Here is a 25,112-nt window from a genome sequence, read left to right as displayed (position 1 = left end):
ATTTCGGCTTACACGATAAAACAGAGACATCTGACGTCTGAGATCTTCCAGGGATGTTTTAAACGACGGATGCAGCATGGGGTTTCTGGTATTACCGTTCAATCAGAGTTGTATTAAGGTGCGCTCAATTTTGCAATGAATATCCTTGTGATCTCAGTTTGCGTATTTATTGGACAATTAGTATTTTTAGAAAACATTTTTTGACTTCATAACTGTTGTCAATCGACAGGTGAATAGTTTTTCAAAATCGGTCCACTGAATACAAGCTCATATTCACTCCTTTGATCCGATTGTCACATTTCACTAACCGTAAATCCACATAATGGTTTGTCATGTAACACTTGCAGTCCAGTTATCCTCTGAAATATAGCAAATGCATAATTCATATTCTTCGTTTTTTTTAGCCAAACCTAGCATGGCTACAATCATAACTGAGATAGCATTGCAACAAGCCAATCTCCACAGAGCGCCTGACAAAACAATGAGTGTGTGTATACTGTTGAATAGCTTCAATATGTATTCTCGAAACTAAGGAGAATTTGTGGTTGATAGTTACCTAACTAAGGTCAATATGTGGTGTGAAACTATGGAAATCAACAGTTTCCACAAACCTCTTACAGTGATAATAATCATGTGTCCACTAGTGACTAATTTTGGGGAAATAGTTCCTGAATTTCTATTGAGATGTCATGACCAATTACGTACCAGTGGTATTGAGAGTTGGCTGCACAGTATAGTGAATTAGTCGAAGTTAAAGATATAAACCATTGGATAGTGGCTCAGCGATCTAAAGTTTAAGTGCTCACTGCGAAATCCGAAAGTCTAGGGTTCGATTCCGCATTGGTTTTGTGGGTGGGGACTGTTAGTGAGTCATATCCTATGACTTAATAACTCTCAAATGTTTCCTGATTTTCACTGGTTTGCTAACCAAGGTCGTTTCGTGACGTAAATTGCAAGACTCAACAACGGTCATCATAAAACCTCCAAACAAGCAGATGTCTTGTTATTAACGGTACCTAGATTGAGAGGTAGGTGTGTTTTAACGGTATGCAGAGATGTGTTGAGTCTCCATCTAGCTGTTGGAATGCATTGAATCGTGCAAAAAGTAAATTTTCAACTTCCTTTCCAAACTGCATGAGAATAATCCGACAGGATTTTTTGGATAGATTTTACAATATTGATATTTGATCACTCTCTTGAGCTAATAAAAGCTGAGGGTGAATAATGGTGAATTCAGTTTGCTGAGTAATCCTTCATCTCGAACTGATTTCAGCTATATAATGCTGGGAACTATTGTGTCAACATCCACTTCGTGTAATTAACCTGTATACATGATTGTGTACGTTACAACTTAGTGTACAAGTCTATAGATAGACGGTAATCAATTACATTATCCACCAATTTGTACTAATGACAAAATGTATATAGTATAGATAAATAAATTTAACTAAACACAATATTCAATATACTTGCTATATGTATATACATTTAGACATCATAATTACTTCATGACATTACTGAAATGGATGTAAGTGACAGGATTTGTAATTTTGTTTACAAAACAACTGATCATTCAATCTCAACACCGCAAATAACTTTTGGTTGACAGAACCATTGGCTTAATGATTTATTTTATGAATTCAATGAGTTGACTTAGTATACAAGATATTCAATCAAATAAACATAATCTTGTTACTTGTTAAATAACAGAAAATCAATAAAATAATGAGTGCAAAGTGACAGTTACACTATTTCCTGTCAAAATATCGTTTTCCTAAAATTCACTTCACTCGAATTTATGAAAATATGAATAAGAATAAGCTGGAGATAAAAACTGCTTTCCAAAAGAGACCGGACTTGGAGCATTAGGTTTCTTTAAACAGTTATAGGATAAACTTGCATCTACTCGGTCTGTCCACCAGATATGATTAGTAGGAAAATGATAAGTCAACATCGTTGGGTTTTCCTTGCTTTTCTTAAGCGATCATTAGCAGTCTATCTTCCTAAATTTAGATAATGATCTTTCACTTCTACCCGTTGTAACAATATAAATATATGCTTATTCGATGTGGTTGAATGCATGGATACTCACTATATTTAAGTCAGTTAGTCGCAACGTAGAACCTGGTATGTATGTACAACGCTTCAAGTTGTCATACCCCACTAGCACAGAGACAAAACTGTTAAGACACATCCCAGAGTAGTAGATGCAGTTACAGTATCATTGACAATATAAAAGATCAGTTGTCGAATATAAGATTCAAGAAAATATATATTAGTGAAATAAAAGCATACGACAAAATTCAGAAGATTAGGATTTGAGAGAGAAGACAGAGAATGAATGCACCTGCTTTATTGCAGACGATTTCGAGCAATCTTGCCAAAAGTCTCTAAACACTGGTTACGATAATCACGTGGATCACAACCAAGTAATTTACACCTATTAACTTGACTGAATCCAATAGTCAGTGTCTTCATGGACTGATTCCACGTCTCGGTTTCACCTCTCCTATCTTCCTCACAATCTACCACCACACCAGACAACATGACCACATGTCGAGGTAATCGGTACTTGAGTGTATGTAACACATCCCTCGACCACCTCATTTGATGAAGATTTACTACCTAATCAATCGATTTACCACCTTTCGTTATTAAAATACCCTATCTGGAACCTCGACATTACTGAATCGTGCTTCCAAAATACACGAGTGATACTTGGAAAACACTTATGATCGAATACTAGTAACGTACAAATATCTACTATTCTTGGGGGGAGGGGGTGGATACTTGACACCGACAAAGTAGAATGGAGCGAACTGTTGTGCAGTAAACTCATCGTTTTGATATGTCCCCTATGCCACAAATGACGCAAGTTGACAAAAACAATTCGAGTCTTATGAACCCGTGTCACTAACGCAAGTTAAACCTGATGCAACATTTTGAATTTTTTGGTTCAAGAATTCATTTTATCAGGTGTTGGTATAATTAATTAACATTATGTAAAGTCCCGTTAGAAGAACCCTATCTCATTTTCCACTCTGTAAATTGTAATTTTCCATTCAATGGTATCTATTCTCATTTTTTGCTTTTAAAAATCCTCTTGTGGGTTACCTTTTGAAATCTTATGTATGTTACAAACCTCTTTGTTTAGTTATTTGTAGATGCTATTTTCCTACTCAATATAAACTGCCTCTACATGCTACTATTTCATTACTCTTATTTATTTGTCTAAATGACATAACATCTATCTGACTATGACTTTGACGACATAATTAATTAGTTTTTAGGCATACACCTAACGTTTTAAAGCTTGCAAACTGTTAGTTCCCACAAAATTATATCATTCGATCAAGTCTCAGATTGATTTGACGTGCAGAATTAAGCATCTAATTACAAACAGCTACAACACTAATATTAATAAACAAGTTATATTACTCAGTATTGTACGGTTTTACACTGTATAAACAACCCGTGTGTAAATATTTACTTTCTGAAAAAAGTAAGTTACAGAAAGAAAAAAGAAGAGGAAATCAAAAGTAGGCAAGTGGACGGGTGTGTGGATGTTTGGGTGATAAGATTATGAAATAATAATCGCCAAATACACGCACATGCATATATAAATATGTGAAAAGTTAGCAGAAATAGTCAGTCAGAGAGAGTATGATAACGGTAACAGTTGTGTTTGATTTTCACCAGAAAGAATTGTCTTCGTTTTTGTATGTTTTCTAAGCAGCTTTTTTCTTCATTGCTGTAAAACGTTCCATATACTACAAAAGTGAGATAACGCAAACTGACTAAATAAATCAGTTCGTTAGTTAGTTATAATAGTGTGATACAACGAAAGACAAAAAATAATGCAATAAGCAGAGATGGATAGTGGCTAAAAGTGGGATCATCAGTCGGGTGAACCAGTATCTTAAATTTGATGTTCGTTCCGGAATCCGATAAACTGCAGTCTTAAAAGATGATGGAGGATCAAACAATCAATACATATGAATTAAAACCTAACCCATTGCACATGCCAGTGGCTGTCTGGATTCAGTAGCTAAGTGGATGATGTGACAGCATCTGAAGCGAATGGCACTGGGTTCAAGTCCCGGAGTGGACATCAAATCTGGGATACAAGTAGATCCAGTTGACGAACCCAAAATAGGAAGAAACACGCATCCTCGAATATACTGTTAGTCACTGTCCATCTCTGCTTAAAATGCTTTGAAAGTAGTAAAATTTTACGGGTTATATTTTTGGTTTTCCGATTCATAAGTTTCCGTACATTGAAAGACCACTGATAATAATTATATAAATAAACTTATATATTTGATAAGTGTTTGATTAGTTCATAAAACAGACTATGCAATCACGAGATGGATGTATACGCTATGACCAACAGACACGATTCGGAATCAGACTAAACTAGACTATCCATTGAATCTACTGAAAGTAATTCACACACTATGAAATTCAGAGCAGAAATCAATAGTGGGATGTATTTACAATATTGTATAGTTTAGTGATACTTCCTATAGACGATTGTTTGTTATCGCTCACTGGTTTTTATAAACTAAGACTGTCAAGTAGTATGGATAAATCTTGCGAAAGAATTCACCCGTTAATATTATGACTTTTGTTAGACATTTTCATTCATGAATTCTTGATATTTTATTAATTTTGTTATTCTAAGATGAGTGGACCGACGTAAAAAATCTTTGCATTCAAATGATTTTTTTAATGGAAAAAAAATCATAAATCTTAATATTTAATCAAAACTAACGAAACTTCATAGAGTGCTGTTGGGGGCATAAGGGTGATCATCATTTCCCAGGTGCCTACACCGTGGAAGGGTTCTTCTAGAAGTATCTGAGGGGAATGTGCTTGATCCTATCTTGTAGATGACTGACTGAACAAGAGTTCATGGAATTCGACCGATTAGATTAATTGTTTAACATTTGGCTATTTGTCAACTAATCAACATTTAACATGAATGAAGGCAATTCAGCAAAGAAAATTTTCTTTCCGATGATTTCATTTACATAATCTGTACAATTGTATTTATACTTAATTTTATTTGCTAAAATAACAGTATGCAGTAAAATAGAATAATGAAAAACAAACAAGCTTGAAGTGGTGTCTTGTCATGAATTGTTCACATAACTTCCGCTCAAAATTTGATTTTTCTGAAGACTATTATTTTAGTAAATAAAATTGATTGCAAATATGATTGTACAGCTTAAGTGAATGAAATCGTCATAAAGAAAATTCTCCTCGCTAAATTGTCTTCATTCCTCTTCAATGAAACTAGGAGTCTCTTTATTTATTTGAACGCATAAATATTGGTACAAGGGGGCACCAGATATATATGCACTACGCATGAGTCTCTTTAGTTACAATTAACACTTTACCTAAAGAAATATTTATGACTACAGTAGGAGTAATCAAACCTAAATATGTTTATTATTAAATCACTAATTCAAATGCTTAGATATTCAATAACATGTTGAAGTGACACGATATGGGGGTAGATGTGCATGAAAACTATGATTAAAAAGATAATAATGACGGAAATAACTAACTTTTGAATAACCGGGCAAATTGTAAAAATCTTTCATATTGAATGAATTCCCATCGACACATATTAAGGAGACTTGTGAATTTGTTAGTAGTTCGGTTGGGAAATTTTCTAATCGTAAACAATTATGTTCTAAGCGTAAAACTTTCAATCGTTCACATTGGGCTATGCCATTGGATATAATTGATATTTTATTCGAATTCAAATTAATTTCAATGGCCTGAATAGAAATATTTTGTTGTTGTTAAGATGAGATAAAGAGGAAAAAAATATTAGATCAAATTAACAATGATTAAATAGATTGAGATAATGCAATACTACAGCCTGGTTACTATCTGTGGCTTAACGATTAAGCTGTTAGACTTCAAACCATTAAATCAAAGGTCCGAACTCCGCCCCACGAACTTCGGTTTACTAAACCGGTCGTACTACTAGTCCTAACGTTTAAAGTGGGGTTCAGAGCCAAATACATGAGTCTTTACCTGGTAATAAGTGAATAATAATGATAATAATGATAATAATAATAATAATAATAATAATAATAATAATAATAATAGTCATTATGCATGACAAGTGACAATGAAACATCCAGCGGTTGTGACAAAGGTGTGATTAGCTTATATTTGTTAATGTGACTAGGACATGCTCGATAAACACCAGAGTAAGGATTAAGTGAATTGATTAAACAATTGACTTTTAATGAATTTAGCACCTAATTCAGCTTGTAATAAAATTTGTCACTTCAGTAGACATCATACTGTTTTTAGTAGGTAAGTGTTAACTTGTAAGAATATCAACATCGATTTGTTTTATCTTTCAAATAATTTACGATTGACAGTTTATATATAACTGAAGGGGGAGTAATGAAATACACATGAATTCTACGTATTATGAAAATCCCTCTATTCACATGGATTTACGTTTACACAAAACGCATAAAAAACATCTCACACTATCAATATTTAAGTGTTCTACGTCTTACATCATTTCGGTCTGTTTTATGGTTCACCCTATCTTTGTATTTAGTTTTCATTTACCTATTATAGAGTAAACATAGTGCTTAACATTTGACTTTGTATTGTTTTTTTTTGGCTGTAAAACAAACTCGCAAGGTTGGTGAAACGCGTAGATTGCTAGTATTTTATGATATCTGGTCTTAGCAGCATTGTCCGTATATAGTGAAACACCCAGATAAACGACGATAAGGGCTGGCGTAAGTTATTAGATAGAGAGTAAATAACTTTATGAAGCTGTGAGCACTCAAGAAACATAGGTAGTTAGGGGATATATTAATCATGTCTAGTCCCCATTTGAGCCAACACACAATAGTGGACAGTATAAAAGTAGATTAGAAGGAAGCTCTGGACAGATCAAATAAAAATATGGTATCAGTCTTAAAAGTTAGTGACTGTTTAATTAAGTCAAGTTGGAGGGTGGGGAACTTTCTGGTTTGGGTTCACTAGCTAATCGTTTGATTGAATAGTTACTGAGTGTGTCTGTCATTACTGTTTACTTGTGATTCGTGAGGGGAATAACATTTAACACAACTTTTATGCAGCACAAAATTTAACTTTTGACCATATATATATGGTGTATTAGTTTGATTTACTACATTTTACATCGACATCTAACACAATGAAAGCTTAACATAAGATATATACATTACAAATGACGAATAAGCATCTATACACATCCAAAACTTATTTAGACCAGATGCTATGATCAACAGATACTCTTACCTGTAATGAAGCAATAGCATTCGGTATAATACTAATTTGATTATTTGACAAATCAATCACATTGATAGGTATTGACTTTAAACACAGTTCCACAGGAAATTCAGTTAAACAATTATGACTCAAATTTACAGTACGTAGACAAGATAATTCATTTAAATTGACAATTGCTCCAGGTGTGATAAAATTAATTAAGAAATTACTGTTTCCATTTAATGATTCTAATTTTGTTAGTAGATATATTTCTGCAGGAAAACATTCTGCAAGTAAGGAAAATATAGCACATTTGGTTATGATTGATTCATGTGTTCATGTGGCCCGTGATTTATCAAAAACAGCACATATATAAGCCTGACAATTCACAAACTAGTTAACTATTTATATTGTAACATATGCTTCCGACCTCTTTGCTTTGTACTAATGAACTCTTGTTCTGGCCTATATTTGGTTCACTACCGAATGGTCGAGTTACTAAATATGAATGTATTACGTGATTAAGTCAGTGTCAAAGTTATTGGATTATTATTGCTCAGTTAGTTATAAAGCAGCGTAGGACTTAGCGCATGTGCGAATTAGTTCAGATCGCCATACTACTTTCCTAAAGCAAACAATGAAACTAACAAGATGATTGGAAAAGAGATCGGAACAATAACAATATCTATAGCAGTACGAAAAGACTAGGTGTGTGAAGTAATGTAGGATTTCAAGGTTCGAGGGGAGATCGATGCATAAAGTAATTGGGAACTAGTTAATCAGCGTGTACCAAAGCAATCGTGCATTGAGCATGCCTTAATCCAGTCTATGTCCCGCTAACACCTTTGGACAGCCAGGAACTGTAGTAATGTTCCCTTCTTACAGGGGAAGGAAAGGGTCAGATAACGCAGAGCCTAGAAATAGAACACCATATACTAACCTGTGGGTTTCCGTCGCTGGCAGTAATGCCTTTGAAACACGGGGGTAACACATCAAGAACTAGTAGCAAAAAGGACATGTGCGACCGGCCTCGAGTAGTTTTTCGTTGGGCTCTGCAGTTACACTCTTAGGTTACTAAGAACGTTACTAATTTAGTTTCCTTTTCGGGTATCTTAATATGAAGTATTTTTCCAATGTACAACTTGGAAGTCATAACTACCCACATATTTCTAGCAGAAGTCGAGAATACCTTGTACACGACTAGATCGCTAACCTGATTATCAATTCTTTCCTTATGACGTTATCACTATGCTCACACTCCATCAATGCTAACTGACTGAGAAAAATATAAATATACATAAAGCAATTCTACATCATTTCAGAAGGTACGATCTTCTTAGTACATTATCTTATACTTTCTTGCATATTTTATACACAGAAAAGTTAGAACTACTGTACTCAATAATTCTAGTTGCGAGAAAATTGGAGGGCACAAGATATAAAATGAAGTGAAAACTAGGAGAAACTGTGAAACCTAATCAATACGAAATATGTTTTGCTCATTGAAATATATACTAATCTAGGATATAACAGGATACACTTTGACAACTAATGTAATGAACAATTAGTCTGATTACAGTAATAATCATATACAATTAATAATATGTAAGTGTAGCACTGACGATTTTCAGATGGGGAGCATTTGCATCTAAGGATGAGAATTTTGGAGGTTTTATTCCCTGAGCTAGACAGTTTGATCGTGAAGTTTTCCTAATTTATTTGGATAACGATATCACTCTTTGTGTTTTTCTAAAAATCTTAAATTTTGTGTTATTTATACTGCTCACTTAGAGATCACATTTGAGATGTATTCCCCATGTTTTGGTTTTCTATCCCAGTAAATTTAATATCTTCTTTTTGACTGCTAATTTCTTTTTTAACTTCCTAACTTTATGGTGACGTGAGGTATGACTGACGTACATTTGTTGCAGGTAAAAAAAGGCATTTTGACAAGCCGAAACGTCTGTTTAAGTATGACAGGCCTACTCACTGCGGTGTTGTTTCCGAAATTAAGAGGACGAAAGGCGAATGTCCAGTGTTTTACCCGGGTTGGTGGATATAGAGGACCCACCAAAAGGAGTTGGAAAACCCTTATTACAAACCAATAGTGTACATGGGCTCCAGGATCCTGAAGGGACAAATGGCGTATGAACCAATCGTTGGTCACCGGCTACCATGAGATTGCATTTCCTGACGTTGCTCTACTGCCTTGTGGGTCAAAAATTTAGGTCGAAGGCTTCGGGTGTAGTTTCCTAATAAAACTACCTGCTTCAGTCTGGGCGCTCGGGCAGTATCACAGCCCACACACAAATCAAGTGCCTTGTGTGGCTCACATGTATTCGGTGCCCCTTTGTACCAATATTTATGTGTTCAAATACATAAATGTATTCTTTAGAACACAGAAGTTTAACAATATTGCTTGCTAGTGTAATAAACTGCGCGATATTTAACACAATTCGAATTTTTTTAAACACTGATGGAAATGTAGAAATTTTCCGGCTATTAAAAGCAACAGTATGATAGAACTTAATAATATTCAGACCATTCGGCAAACGACTTTCTGATACAACATAATGAAATACTGAACAGAAACTTACTTAATTTGTTGTTTTCAACGTTTAGAACCTTAAGATTTTTTAATAAAGATATCCATGGGTCGATATTTTCAATTTTATTATTTGAGAGATCTAAACTCCGAAGATTACGAAGGTGTTTTACTTGTTCAGGAACCTTTTAAGTTAATTAACAAAGGAGTAATAGTCGTTATCCCATACCTTTTTTAATTTTAAGCCACTGACTTGTAAAACACCAGTCTTCTCAGCGTTCTCGATCCTCGGAGCAATGGTATTACCCATTAGACATAGTAAAGATGTAAAGTTTTGTTGCAATTATTTCCTAGAGCATTAAAATGCACCTAAAACAATGAGAAAAGAAAACAAACGAATTTGCTTGGTATAATAAGTGGTTGATAACCGAAATAATAAAAATTTCTTATATACATTACATATAGTAGTCTGGCTCCCTAGTAAAGCCACCTGCTTCGGTCTGGGTACCCGGCCAGTATCACAACCCACACACAAATCAAGTGCCTTGTGTGGCACATATGTATTCGGTGCCCCTTTGTACCAATGTTTTTGTTCAAATAAATAAACAATAAAATAAAGATTCTGAATCACAGTAAGATAATGACAAGAAAATAGTTGAGTAGTGGAATAAAGGCGGATATAGAGTTACAGTCACCGTATGAAGGACATAAGGACGCAAATAAATTGAATTAAAGTTCAACTGGTATATAAAGCAGTTAGTCTCTTTGATAGATCTGGATGGTGTAATAATAAAAGGATTATAAGAACTGTGTAATATATTAGCACAATACATTCCGGACAATCTGATAACACATATACTTGCTAAGAAAATTTTACTAACCCTCCACTCGCCTATTTGACCTTTTATATTATGTTTTTTATTCAAGTGATATGTTGTGTTTAACATTAGTGAGTGGTAACTTGGTATTACAGCAACTGAAATCCTGCTTTGAGGGTGAATTTTTACCCCAAAACTGCAAGAGCAAACACACAGACGTAAATTAGTCTAAGTATCTGCAGAATATAACTGAAGGTGAATCTTATGACTAAATGAGCTAGTGGGAATAAACTAGGAGTTTGGTTGTTTTAAATGTGATTGAATTCGGTTTTGAAACTCCGTGATTATTTTGGTGTCGATTATAAGTGGACTGAAGACGTATCGAAATGCTTTAATATGGGCACGCATGTACAGCTACTGCAAGATAAGTCTAGCATATCGCCTTCTCGCAGTAGGGGTATTGTTTACGAAGTTGAGATGACCAAAAGCGAATGTCCGGTGTTTTAACCGGGTTGATGGTTATAGAGGATCCACGTAGGGGAGTTGGAAAACCCTGATTCCAAACCAATGGTGCACATAGGCTCCAGAATCCTAAAGGAATAAATGGCGTATGAACCTATTGTCAGTCACTCGCTACCATGGAATTGAATCAAAAATTGTTCCACTGCATATGGATTAGACCAGTAGGTCAAAGGCTCAGGGAGTGGCACTTTAAGGTCACCTGATTCGGTTTGAGCACCCAAGTAGTATCTTATTCCTCAAGCAAATCGAATAATGAAGTATGGTGAATATATACTCGGTGGCTCCTTGTACCAATATTTGTGTGATTAAATAAATAAGAAAGATGTATCCAGAACTTTGATGTACCGCAACGTATTGTAGGCAGCCAGACGGACTGGCGTATTCGAAATAGTCTAACAGACTGTACTGTTTGGCTGGTCAAAATATAGATAAACTTAGATCTGAAAGCACAGAATACCATGCTGCTACAAATCTGCTGGTTGGTACAGCATAGGGGGGAAGGTGTGCTTGATCAACTCAACTAAAATACACTTGAACGATGACGTGATAGCCCGAAAACACAAGTGGTATTGTAAGTGGAGTGAAAAGTTACACTTATCGGGAAATCAGAAAATGACTCATCTTAACATTACTTATAAACTGTACAGTTATAAGCAATATATTCATACAGTACCCAGTTATAAGAACGCGTGACAAGTCTGAAGATCGTTAACTACTACAATCGTTTCCTCCGATGTGCACTGCACAAACGAATTAGTAAACAATTGTCTAGAATAGTTAAGAAGCCCAAAGCGTTCTGTAATCATTAAGAAATCCTAGAATCTAGCAATTCTAACAATTATTTGATGAGAGAAATGGGAGATGAATACGAATTCGCTGTGTTAAGTGGGATAAATCATATAAGCCTATACATACTACACAGATTTATAGTCATTTTTGTGACACCAGGCTTGTTATGAAGAACAGATACACCAAAACTGGGACTAGTGTTGCTAAACACAAGGTTTAAGAAAGTTGAAACCAAATATTGCATAGCCCCACGCTATTCGTCAAATAAGATGCAGGATGTTAGCAGTTTTTTTACAATTTTAGTCAGCATAATGTGTATAACAAAACTTTGCTGGTCTACTACCAAAATATTATTAGAATAATGCTAAAGTAAAGATGCAACAGAGTTCTCCAGAGAAGTCACTATTTTAAACCAATCTGGACAACCAATATATGAAAGTGGCAGTACCGAAATGTACAAAAGTAGCGCTAGACAGAAAGAAAGTTTTTCTTTTGATGACGAGTGAGTCAGCTAACATACGATATAGTACACACGTTTTCGTTCGTTGAGACTCGCATCGACGACCATTCGAATCAGCATACGAAGGACTGTTCAAAGTTCTTCACAAGAATCTAAGTACTATATAGTCGATAAGAACGGAACAAACGATAGCATCAGCATAGATCGCTTAAAAGCAGCGTACTTAGAAGGAAATCCTATTCACGTCGATTTCTCTTCGGTACAATCGCTCAACACGACTCCTACGCTTATTATACCCCAACCAACAGGCAACACACACGATGATACTTCAATAGTATCAGAAAATAAACTTAAGACGACGCGTTCTGGAAGAAGAGTAAGATTTCCAAAACATTTAAACGATTATTGCACGTAAGACACTACTTGATATTTTATATTATCTCGATTTTTCTTTTTACAATATGTAATATGTTTTTTAAAAAAAACAATTTTAATATGCTTATATATTTTTATTTTTAAAAAACATTATAAAAATCCTTTTTTTAACGATATTACGAGTATATGAGTTTGTTTTCCACTTTTTTCGCCGTCATTGTGTTTTTACGCGCGTACGAGTGTATTCCGACATTCACTTACATTTTCTTCTTTCTTTTCCAGGACGGGTGGAAGAGAACGATGAAGTTTACGAGGAGCCGAAATTTTCATTGTACTTTTTCTTTTTTTACTATACTGTACTTCACGGTTCTATATAGTAAGAAAAGACGACCAGACTCTGCTAAACCTAGCAAGCTATCAGAAGAGTGTTTACCAACGACAAAACTCGTTGGGCTTAAAATTCTGGCTGGCCACGTCTTAGGGTCATCACTGCCCCACTAGAGGGGGAAGTGATCTGTAGCGGTAAATAAACCCCCAAAATAAATAGCTGTGTAAGTTTTCGACGTTCGATGCTGGCTATACGTTTTAATGGACTCACCTAGCTGAAGGCGCTCGGTCATGCATCCGCACCAGATCACGTGTGAAAACGCTGTGCTCAACATTTACGGCAATCGCTAGCCAGACCAGACCAGACCATTCCGATGTATTGGCAATCGTCGAATACAGCTTCTGATCTCCTCGATTCTGTCTTTTGATTTCTGTGGGTGGGTACGGATTATCTTAGGTGTTACTGGTAAAAGCGTTGTCAAACACTGGATACCTGTGCCATCTTCACAGGTATTTGGTGATTAGCTATGCTATTATCCGTTAGACTCTTATAATCTAAGGGCTCAAAGCCGGTCAAGCCAGAAGTCAGTAATGAAGTAGTTCGGGGATATATTTGGATTATGGTCGATGCATCGAGAAGTATGTGATCTAAGCTGCCCTGTCGTGATTGGTGAAGATGGCTGACTGAGTTCCCCCAGCCAGAATGTGTAAGACAAAACGTGAAAAGTGAGCATCAATATCGAGTACTTACAGGACATTTTATCTCGAGAAAAATATATCATTTGTTGCGCTGATAAGCTAGTCTCCATTGATTTCTGTTGAGTGTGAATTATGTTGTGCTTTCGTCTACTTCCGCTCATGGTTATACAGTCACAACATTGACTGTAAGCTGTAAGTAACGCGTGTTTCGGGTCATTGGTATCTTTGCAAGATTTATTGCCCTTTTCATATCAAAAACATTGTGGAAAGTGCACATTCTCTCGTATCATTTGGCACTACGTAACTACAAACTTGTAGTATCATGGTCTAGGTTGGTAATAGTAAACTTATCAATGTTACTAGAATAATAGACCGATTCCACAACTGTATATTTGCCATGATGTGACTACCTGATCTACCAGACTTTACGTGGAAATCACACTATTATGTATACTGACTCGTCCTATAGTGAAACAAAGTGAAGGTGGTTGCGGACTTTCAAATAATACATTTTGGCTGGGAAGGGAACACTATATTTAACACGAAAACAGGAGGTTATATAGTGGTTAAAACGCTTGCATGGCCGAACCATACCATACTGATTAAATGTTTCCCCGTTCAACATTTTTTAACCTCCTCAAGTGTTGAATAATGAGTGAATATTTTCTTTGCTATCGTTTATTGAGCTTCAAAGATAATGTGTTTTAGAACTAATACCACCACCGACTCTTTGCAGCCTTTTGCAAACGATAACTTTTAATTAAAGGGCTTTTATATTGACATTTATTATCTTCTCTTGAGAAACTCAGAAGGTAGTGGAAACGTACATTAACCTCGACAGCATCATCGATGAACGTGGAGGATCTAAATCAGACGTACAAGCAAGGGTTGTCAAAGCAATGGCAGCATTTCTATAATTGAAGTACACAAGGGACTCAAAACAACTGTTTTTCAACTATAATCAAAGTCAGAATCTTCACAACGAACGTCTAGACAGTTCTACCGTACGGAGCTGAAAGTTGGAGAAACACTACATCCATCGTCAGAAATGGACGAGTATTGATAATTAATTTTCGACCCAAAGTATTCAATTTTCGTTGGCTGTGTGAACACAGTGTATTCCATATGAAGAGGAATTTGGAGAAAAGCTTTTGGAAGTGGATGGGACACATTGTGAAAATCAAATTTCATCACAATATAAACTCTTACTTGGAATCTTGAAAGGAAACGGAAACGAGGGAGACCAAAGAACACACTGTGTTGAGAATCGGAAGCAGGTTTGAAAAGTATGAATAGCAACTGGAAGGAACTGGAAAGGATTGTTCTGGATAGAGTTGGATCGCGAATGCTGGTGGTCGGCCTATGCTATTCCGTGAGGGGCAAAAGGCGTGAAGTAAGCAAGTAAGTTATTACCTCGTCGTTCATTATAAAATTGGTTTTATTTGTGTAGTTACAGAAAATTTTGTGTGATTAATAATGTTTTGGTATAATTTTTGGCTTTATACTTGAGTTGTGACATATCAAGTGTTAGTGCGAGACTGAAATCAGTCAAGAACTTCGAAGTGAATCTATCACTGCTGTTATACATTTGTATATTGTATTTAATGATGTTTGGAGTGAGACACCTCCCAGTATTTCGATTGCTTATCCTGTTCAAGTTTTCTTTGAAGATAAGGAAATCTATGAGACCTAGAGTTTCTCTGCAAAGTAACAGAAAAGCTTGGAAAGGTGTGATCTTATATTGGTTTTCCAGGTGATCTGGACACTATTCAAGCCCTTCACAACCCGAAAAGCAAAGCTTATTCGTATAGAACAGTGACCAGGGTACTAAACCCTAGCAGCTATATCGAATGAGCAATTATTTCATAGTGCGTTATATGGGATTACAAAACAAGATCGTACAGATGATGGTGATGATGATGAAACGAATGTCATAGAATTTCGCCTACAGGGTCGCCATGCCGATTTTGTGTAAGATGTTTTTGTTAGAATGATATGGATTAGTAAAACTATGGCAGGATGCAATATGGAAACCTTTCTTCATTTTGTATAAAATACGATGCAACACCGACATGAGAAACTAATATCTTGTTCGTTAACCGCGAGATGACGAAAATTTATCTGCCGTCTGACTAAAAGTTATCAAGCGATTATCATTTGAAAAAAACAGACGCCTGCCGACGAACATTTTTGAACAAACTGCCGAAAAGTTTTTTCATAAATATTTAATTATGTTTATTATAAATATAAAGAATGAGTCTATATCAGCAACAGTTCTGAACTATTGATTCATGATCTGCTGAGTTTTGCTCCATAAATATTGATTTATTTCAGACACAGTCTAAAACCAACATTTTAATGCACCGTGACTTAGCAGAGATAATATGATTTCGTAGGTATCGTATTTTTGACGTATGCAATAGATTATGTCGCTTCCATTCCTTCAAAAGCATCTTCTAGCATATTAGTGACAACGTATGCACAGCTTTGTTCGACTACTTTATCTCACATAGGCAAATTTTACGTTGCGCATTTACTACCAAAGCCTGGTATGTTGAGCTTTTCGTAGGTTATATACATATGATATGTCGGCATGGAATCAAATGCTTTACCGACGTTATGTAACGTTTGGTACGGGTGATTAATGGATAAATCGCAAATTATTGTCAAATATCACTCTTTATGCTTGACATAGCTAGCTGGTATTTGGCTAGTCATATAGAAGGCTGCAGATAGCAAAGATCTATAACCAACGCGTATTGTTGTTTGAATGAACCAATTTACATGTATTCTTTTCGCTTTAAACACCGCTATTTATGAAGCATCATGAGTCATTATCGTTGCTATCTACGGATAATTTGTTCGCATAATTCTTAGTAGTATCTTGGTAAGTATCTATTTACTAAACTAAGTGATACTTTTGCCGTTATAAGTAAATAATTTGCTTTTATCTGCACTCAAAGAAACAGAATGAATTGTTCAACTAATTTGTGTACGTATTATGCTTTTTAGTTGGGTTTTTCACCGTTCTTCATAATAAGAACGTTTTAATATGTGCAAACTTTAAGACTGCTTACATCATTGTTTGTGATAAAACACGTCTATCACGTATCCCCTGTCTTATTTCACGTTTTCTTAACTTACATCACATTCGTCAAATAGATGTGTAGTTTGTGAATAGTAGAATCGATTCCTCAAAGTTCGATTGGCTGAAAATCTAGTTATGTAAGCCATTAATGACTTCTTTATCGTCTTGTGTTGCTTTGCAATACATGTGTGTACATAAATGTGTATACATTTTTCGCTTTGATTTTGAGACTTTATGTTTGTGGCTTGACATTTTTAAATCAAGTATTGAGACAACTTTCGATGAGACTATAATTTATGGACGAACTTTGAGCGACGCAAAGTGACTTTGAGAGTATCCACCTAATAACTGGGACGAAATGAGGACTATAAACCAGCGTGAGGAATTAGAATTATGATTTACAGTTCATGGTTAGGGTTATGAATTAGATTTAGGGTTTTCATTCCGAACCGACATTAGCTTTAATACCAAAACTTTATTTAGCCAAATGGATGGATGAATTTTGCGTCAAAATCTGTGACTTGTTATCTTATACATGGTTGATTTGTCCATAAATTATAGTGACAAACCATATTTAATCTACCAGTTATATTATAAGACCCAAATAATTAACACACATGGTTAAATTTTACCTTTCCGTAGAATATGTTATCTAGTAGGCACCCATTTTTGCGTTTGATTACTTCTACAAGTGGTAATGGTGCGAATTATAAAACTTGAATATATGCTTATCTTGGTTTTTAACTTTGGATATGTTGAACTTCGACTTTTTAAGACATCTGAAACAATCGAAGTTAATTACCACGAGTGAATTTGAAAATAGAAGTTAATTTTTATGTCTTCAATAAATAATGTGTATTCTGATTTTTCTAGCGTTAAAGATACAGTGATTTGTTTGACATAGCTGCGGAAAACTGATGCCTTGAAACCTTTATGTACTAAGCAAAAACAGTGTGAAAAGATTAGTTAATTCGTAGATGCATATAGTACGCTCTTGCTAGAGCGTCCTAATTTGAACATTTTCCACGTTTTACTCTCTACTCTGGAACAGAACATAAGTTTCTAGATATTTTATAAGGTATGATTTTGTTAAACATTTATTTCCCTTCTAAAATATGAAGCGTTTTAATCCTTATGTACTTTGTTAACTAGAGGCTATCGTATAGGTAGTCATTCAAAACAGATATTCCCAGTATTTTCACTTTATTTATAAGAAGAAATCAGTTACCTTAGCGACAACTTTTAAGTGAACAGGACTGTATTTACATTAAACAGTTTCCTTTTATGAATAGTTATTTTAAGAGGCAAAACTGAAATGAAATATTTAATAGGAAAATATCTAGGCTCGGGTTTTTATTCTGAAAACCTGGTAAGTTTTTGGACTTTAAGCGCTCAAGGTATTCACACATCATCTTAGATTCTATTTCACATATTTTGTAGAGATATATTATTGTGACAGGCAGAAATAAAAAAGGTAAAAGGAGGTATTTTCGACTTGATTCACCAATCTTTGTACGTATCGACAAAAATCTTTGGTATTTTATCGTGTTCTGGCTCATTTAGGTATATTTAATCTTCTTAAGTTTATGTAATGTCAAAAAGTAAATATTTTGATGACAATAATTTCAATTAGATTTTTTGCAGCCAGAGATATTTATTAGTGATTACTGCGCCTAAGGTCACACTGGTGCTTCATCATACGGTCCTATGGAAATGCTTGCCAGAGTATTTATGATAAGGTTCATACCAAGTCAAAGGGAGTTTTGGTCATGTTGTTTGTGAAAATCTGATTTTTATATTATAAATGGTCAGAGAACGTCACTTCAGGACTAAAAAAATCGATTTCAGCTCACACTGCCACACTACCAAATGAACAAGATGACTAATAGAAATGTAGAAACAGCGGCGACGTCTACAGTGGTAGACAAGATGAGGAGTAGAGAATATGATTAGGAAGGATGAAGAGATAGAACGGGACAAAGTGATGAAATAATGTAGAATTTCAAAATTTAAAGGGAAATGGAGAATAAATACTTTTTTGTTATTACGACTGACTTTGATTCATGTTATCAAAGGTTTTCAACCGAAGATCACAAGTCTCCAGTAGACTCCAATCATTTTTGAATCACAAGCGTGATTCTTTTTGATAGCCAAAGAATGGGAAGAATGTCCATTAAAATCATTAGTTCTATTTCTTCTTAGTAAACTGAGTAAAGTATATTAGCTTTTACAGGTAAACAAATCGTTTGAGTTTCATATTTTTAAGGCTGCGCTTTAAAGTTTGGTTTGATACGGTATATCTTTGTACTCAATTGTCGGGATAATCTTTCGTAAGATGTAAATAAGACAAAGGAACGGGGTTACTATCAAAAAAATAACAAACAACTTAAATATCTCACCACTCAAAAACATTTTGCAGACTATAGAGTGCCAGTTTTTTGAATAATATAATATTTTAGAAGTATTCACTTTTTATAGACGTATGTTTGCTGTTATGTGATTCGTTACAAAAAATATCAATTCTAAGTTATTTTTCTATGTATCACTCATTTATTAAATGGCTAAAAATTGTTCAGCCATCCCACTCAATGTCAACGAAGGAGTTGAGATAAATATGTTTCAGTTGAGGTTGTTATTCAAAGAACCTAAGAAAACCTTGGTAGTGAAAACTAAAAAGTCTTGTCTCCTTAAGGCACTTGAATTATTAGAATGATAAGAAGCTAATTTAACGAAGTTTTGTTTGAGTTAAACTTTATTATCACCTCTTACTCATTAAATTCATTTGTCGTAATTAAAACTAATTCTAATGTATACATTCCTGTCTTTTAACTTTTGAGACTGTTCTCATTTTTGAATGAAATCGATTATTCTCTCACTTTAGTTTCATTTTAAGGTAAAATCTTTTGAGAAAGGCTAATTTGAAACATTTTAAGTTTAAGACTTTGACATTAGCCTACAGAAAAGTGTTAGATGCTTGAGCACAATTAATAAGCAGTTTCAGATCAAGATTTCATGTTGCTTAATATCCACAAGACATTATTTAAATTTCGTGCGATTCAATATTTGATACTGTATTCTGTCAAGTTTAGACACAAATCTCATGGATGTTTGTTTAAAAAACCATAAAATGCTACGTCACAATGACTTATTCATTGGTTTTAAGTATTAGCACTGAAATTAAGCTCGACACAATTTTTCATCATCAAGTGTAGTAACTATATCACGTTTATTGGTCAATAAAACTTTTAATTACCTTAACAAAATACAAACACACCAATCTATGGTTTCCAGGATGTGACCACTTCATGTACAAAACTCATTTTGGTGAATTTTCTTTTTATTATTTCATTTCCTTTCAATAGTTGATTTTTGACATCACCGTTTTATTAAAATACTATCATTTTTCTATTCTTTAGTGATTAAGTTTTATTATTAAATTACATAAATTATTAACTAGGATAGAAAACATAGAGCATTAGTGTTTTATTTATCCAATGCCTCGAACTAACCTTTTTCATGGGCGAAATATTTACAATTGTTATTCATTGTTTATAAAATACTATAAGATACATAATCGACTAATGTTTGATATAAAACACTAGTTGTACGCCTTTCAACAAGATATTTGTCGCTAGGATATCACTGGTTTTACTTTGTACTATGTTGGAGTCAATAGGTGAGAGTTTAGAATTGTTAAACCTATTACAGTGACAAAAATGAATTCACTATATATATGTAATCAGAGATATAGTGGGGCTTTTGAGATTGTAGAATTTCATAGTTTATTACATTCAACGATCTTAAATAGCCGCTTGAAAAACAGGAACCCATAGTACAGCTGTTACACTCTATAATGTTGACCTCTAGCAGTGTGGACTTGCAACCTCATTGCGGATCGAACCCATGGCTTTTCAATTCTTATAGCAAACACTCAATTTTTGGACCACTGAGTAGGCATCGTAGCACGACCATGACTGAACACCACTGAGGAGTGCTATACTAGGACGGAACCGTCACTTAGTGCTTTCTGGTTTTCAATCGTTGTCTAAATAAAGTCAGTTCAAGATGTAAATTATGGAACTCAGAAATGTACAACTTGTCAACTAACAAAACCAGTAGCTAATATATAGGTTTATTTGTAATACACATATTATTCAACTGTATAGTATCTTCACATAATAGGTATATTCTGTTTAATTAAAGAGCACAAAATTATAATTATTTTTCATATAAGTTGACAAATATCTAAATAAAGATTAAATGAGATACTGGAAAAATAATGTTCACTGAAGTTAAACAAACCAATGAACTGTAAAAATATACAAATGTACCAGTAGTTTTTCTAAAGGAAATTCCTTTTGATTATTATCTTTCGATATCCACTTTCATTATCTTCTCGGTAGGTGGTAAATATTTACTGTGCTTCAATTTAAATGCTGTTGGTAAACTAAGAACAATTATGTTGATGTATTATTGATTTATCAACTTCAATTTGTATTAAATCGGTATTTGTTCTATGTTATACACCTGTTATGTTATTCAAAGAAATAATTTCATAAACATAACTATTAACATTCGAAATTCAAACCACCCAGTATTAGTATCTTTCTCCAAATCCTCAACGATTGAAAAAACCCTGGAAAATGTAAGAATATATTTGTTATAGTAATACAATAAAGAAATGTGTGTTTAGAGCGATTCAATGTAAACCACTTAGAATACGAGTTTTCGAGGCCAGGTCTAAGTTCATACGTGAAGACTGAATCCTTCTAAATAGCAATTAAAAAAAAGTCCTCTGTTTCAGCCTATTTTAGTCTAACCTTTGAGATTAAAAGCTCTTTCTAAATGTAGCTCTTGTAATTTAATTCTAATCGAATCAAATCTCTTTAAATTATGTGCAATTTGATTATAAACACCAGTTTTGACATATTGATTAAACGGTGAATGTTGAGTTACATTGGTTTCCAATGTAGAACTTTTTTCAAATATTATCAATACATTAGTGTCAATCTTAACTGATTTATATATATATATATATATATATATATATATATATATATATATATATATATATAATGAATTATTTTATGAAGGTCAGAATAAGTGAACAATGATTGACCCATAGTAATAAATCTGTATTCATATTATATCCTATGTGTTTCTGCTTGTTCTCTCCTCTTTCTGTCTTATTATTGATATGTTAAGTTATCCATTGAATAAAATTCAAGAAATATATTATAGAATTAAAGAATCTAGGACTATTTATTAAGCTGAGATTTTAATTTCCATGAATTTGGATGTCATTCTAGCTTCACATGATTTATGGCAAAAAATATGTGTCAGCTTAATATCTTATCTTATCCAGAAAAATATATTTCCCTCTGGACTAATGATCGCATTTACAACAGGAAAACTGAGAAATTTCATATTAAAAAATTTTGATCATGGATAATATGAAGAATTTAAGATTTTCGTAATCAAATATAACCTTATTATCATTAATAAGCTCATGCACTAACCTGATATACCATCGTTTGAATGGTCAAGATTGAACTGATCGACCGTTGGTTGTACATGGGATCATTGAATAGATGAATGACTCAATAATATCTCTATTGATTGATTATTTGGTTTGGAATACTAACTGTAGTATTCGGGTCGCTTATTCATCCATATAAGACAAAGCACATGCTCTGGATCCAAATGTTTGTCATTATTCATAACATAAACCATTGAAAGGTAACATTTTTTTGAATGTTGCCCATTCATGCATTGTATTATTGCAGCATAAGTAAAGTGATAGATATTCAACTAGTTTATAAGAGTAGAATCCTTTATAAACAAAAAGGTTCTCACATGTGAGAAATCTAAAATTGAGACGAAACAATTAAGTTTACTTTGGCCCGCAATAGTCTGTCAACTGAAGCTAGTCTGTGACATAACTACACAAATTTTCAAATTAACTAAACGACTGAAAAGTATTATTTAAAGAAACACACCTACACTTTTTGTTATGTTATGTAGTTGGAGGTAGTCAGTATGAAGCCCTATTTGACTTAGATTTAATCCTAGTTGGCATTCTTCATCAAGGAGTACTTGTAATCTTGATGAAACTTATGCTCCCTATGGAATTTGAAACCGAGTCACCCAGCCTCAAATTCTAAGAAATTACTACTGTTTTTGTTATGTGTAATTCAATTAAACGTATTCATATTTCCTGTATACAAATGGAATATTGCTTGAATACGTCCTAGGGTTGCAAGGAACATGTGTAGGAGATATACTATATTGAGACTATGTTTCTGTAGCCTTTCAGGAGTTTAAAGTTGTCATTACGTTCAGTAGTCGGACTAAGATTTGTCTAGTTATTTAGTAAAGAGAAGTGATGTGAAAAAATTGTTTGTTAACTAAAGAGTTGGTTCCTAAAAAAAGACAAGTGAAAAATATACAGGCTTGTTTGATACTTCACAGAATTCTTTAAAGTATATATATACAAGAATTTTTAAAAAGAAAAGAATATGTTTGCGACTTCTGTCGTTTTAAAAGGCTGATTCTTTAAGACTTATTCAGGTATCATTTTTAATACAGTTTGATAAGAAAGTAAAGTTGACTAACAGTTATTTATTGATATTTATTAGCTAGTCATGCCATAATACATATCCTGGTTAATTCAACTGATGGAAATTGTTAACGCTTTCATTACACCTTTCTATAGAATATCATTGCAAACTAGTGAGCAATACACTCATCTTTAGACAAAGATGATGTATATTGAAGAAAGGCAGATCAAATTTTTGTATTTACATATAGGTAGTGTCAACTATCAACAGGTCTGACAGAATTATCAAAGTGAAAAAGTCTCTGGGATCAACTAAAATCCTTTTGTGATCTAATAGAGGCCTTGAATGATTGAAACGTGAACAACCCATGAGACTGATTTCCTCAAATTCTTCATAACATTTAATCATCCCTATTTATCTGTTATTAGTTTGTATTTAGGCATGTTATTTTATTACAAAATAATATATTCTTTTGATCAGTAGTTCCATCTTTGATCTCAAATCACTCGGGGCTTACGTAATAAATTAGGTCTTTTAAACAGCTGTCATGTGACCCCTTCGTATCACAACATGTGATCTGTTGATCAGCACTTTTTTATTTTATTTTAACAACTAAAAATTGGTTTATAAATCATGAAACCCTGACTCTTACCAGTAAATTTGCTGAGATATCAACCACTTTTATATCAACTTATTTGAGAAAAGTGATCTCAAACGTTTTCCTATTGCCATACGAAGAAAGAATTACCTCGGATAGTATATTTATAGTAAAAGTGAATAAAAATGGAAGCAGCTACAGTTTTTATTAAAATTGGATAGTGGCTAGTAGTGGGATTTAGAATGCTTGTTTCGTCTTGTATGAAATTCACCAGCTGGATATGCCTGCCTTCCAGAGTTGATGCTGATATTGGAACTTAAACTAGAGTGTTTTTTAAATTCACTTGGTGTTGTTTACTTGTATCTTGCAGTTGTTATTTAGGACTGCAATTGACCAGTCTGTTGTTGGTATATGTACATCCTGTGCAGACTGCCTCAATATTGCCTTAGGTCACAAGCTTTATAAGCAGACCTCTAGTGGCTAGCAGTGGAATCCAGGACGTGCATTTTACCTTATTTGGGAGTTGTCAGCTGGGTGTACCTGCATCTCAAAGTTGATGTTCACTCTGTAACTCGAACCCAGTACCGTTCGCTTCAAACACCATTGTGCGTCTTGAATTCCACTGCTAGCCACTATCCATCTTTGTTTATAGAGTGTCTTTTGCTTTAAGCACCAATGCGTTATTCAAACGCTTCATACAAAGCATTATAAGTAGGTGACAGCTGGATCATTTTATAATAAGAATTATTTTTTCATATCTTTCCTCACAACCGATAACAAGTTTATACATTCTATAGTTGATTACTTTTTATACATCTTCAATAGAAGTTATACATAAAAATTTAACAACGATGAGATTGGTTTTATTCATTTCTAATATGAATGTATTCAGACTGTAATTATATCTTGCCTAAAAATATAATCTACTGTTTCAATGTGGCTAATACAGATATTATACGTCATTTAAATTTCCTTCATTTCAAATACAAAGTATCAGTATGAAATGAGGAATTTTCAATTTTATATTACATCGTAAAAGATGTATACAGATGA

The 25,112-nt window shown here is 33.9% G+C and overlaps 2 protein-coding genes across 2 annotated transcripts in view; one reads left to right on the top strand and one right to left on the bottom strand.

Annotated features, from left to right (window-relative positions):
* Positions 1 to 3,417: 3,417 nt before the first annotated feature.
* Positions 3,418 to 12,777, bottom strand: LRRC57 (Leucine-rich repeat-containing protein 57). The gene is made up of 6 exons (XM_051216914.1): positions 12,401 to 12,777; positions 10,053 to 10,192; positions 9,876 to 10,008; positions 7,309 to 7,565; positions 5,574 to 5,789; positions 3,418 to 3,770 (listed from the first exon to the last, which is right to left on the bottom strand). The coding sequence occupies exons 2-6, from the start codon at positions 10,131 to 10,133 to the stop codon at positions 3,729 to 3,731; spliced, it is 729 nt and encodes a 242-aa protein (XP_051065545.1). The 5' UTR covers positions 10,134 to 10,192; positions 12,401 to 12,777; the 3' UTR covers positions 3,418 to 3,728.
* Positions 12,778 to 16,491: 3,714 nt separating this feature from the next.
* The window catches only part of ZAP70 (Tyrosine-protein kinase ZAP-70), a 122,300-nt gene continuing 113,679 nt past the window's right edge, over positions 16,492 to 25,112 (top strand). Inside the window, exon 1 of the mRNA XM_051216913.1 lies at positions 16,492 to 16,700. The gene's annotated coding sequence lies outside the window, so the exon portion shown is untranslated. The remainder of the gene's footprint in view (positions 16,701 to 25,112) is intronic.

This window comes from Schistosoma haematobium, chromosome 6, assembly GCF_000699445.3.
Source record: "Schistosoma haematobium chromosome 6, whole genome shotgun sequence".
Lineage (NCBI taxonomy): Eukaryota > Metazoa > Platyhelminthes > Trematoda > Strigeidida > Schistosomatidae > Schistosoma > Schistosoma haematobium.
This window is presented reverse-complemented; position numbering and strand designations above follow the sequence as displayed.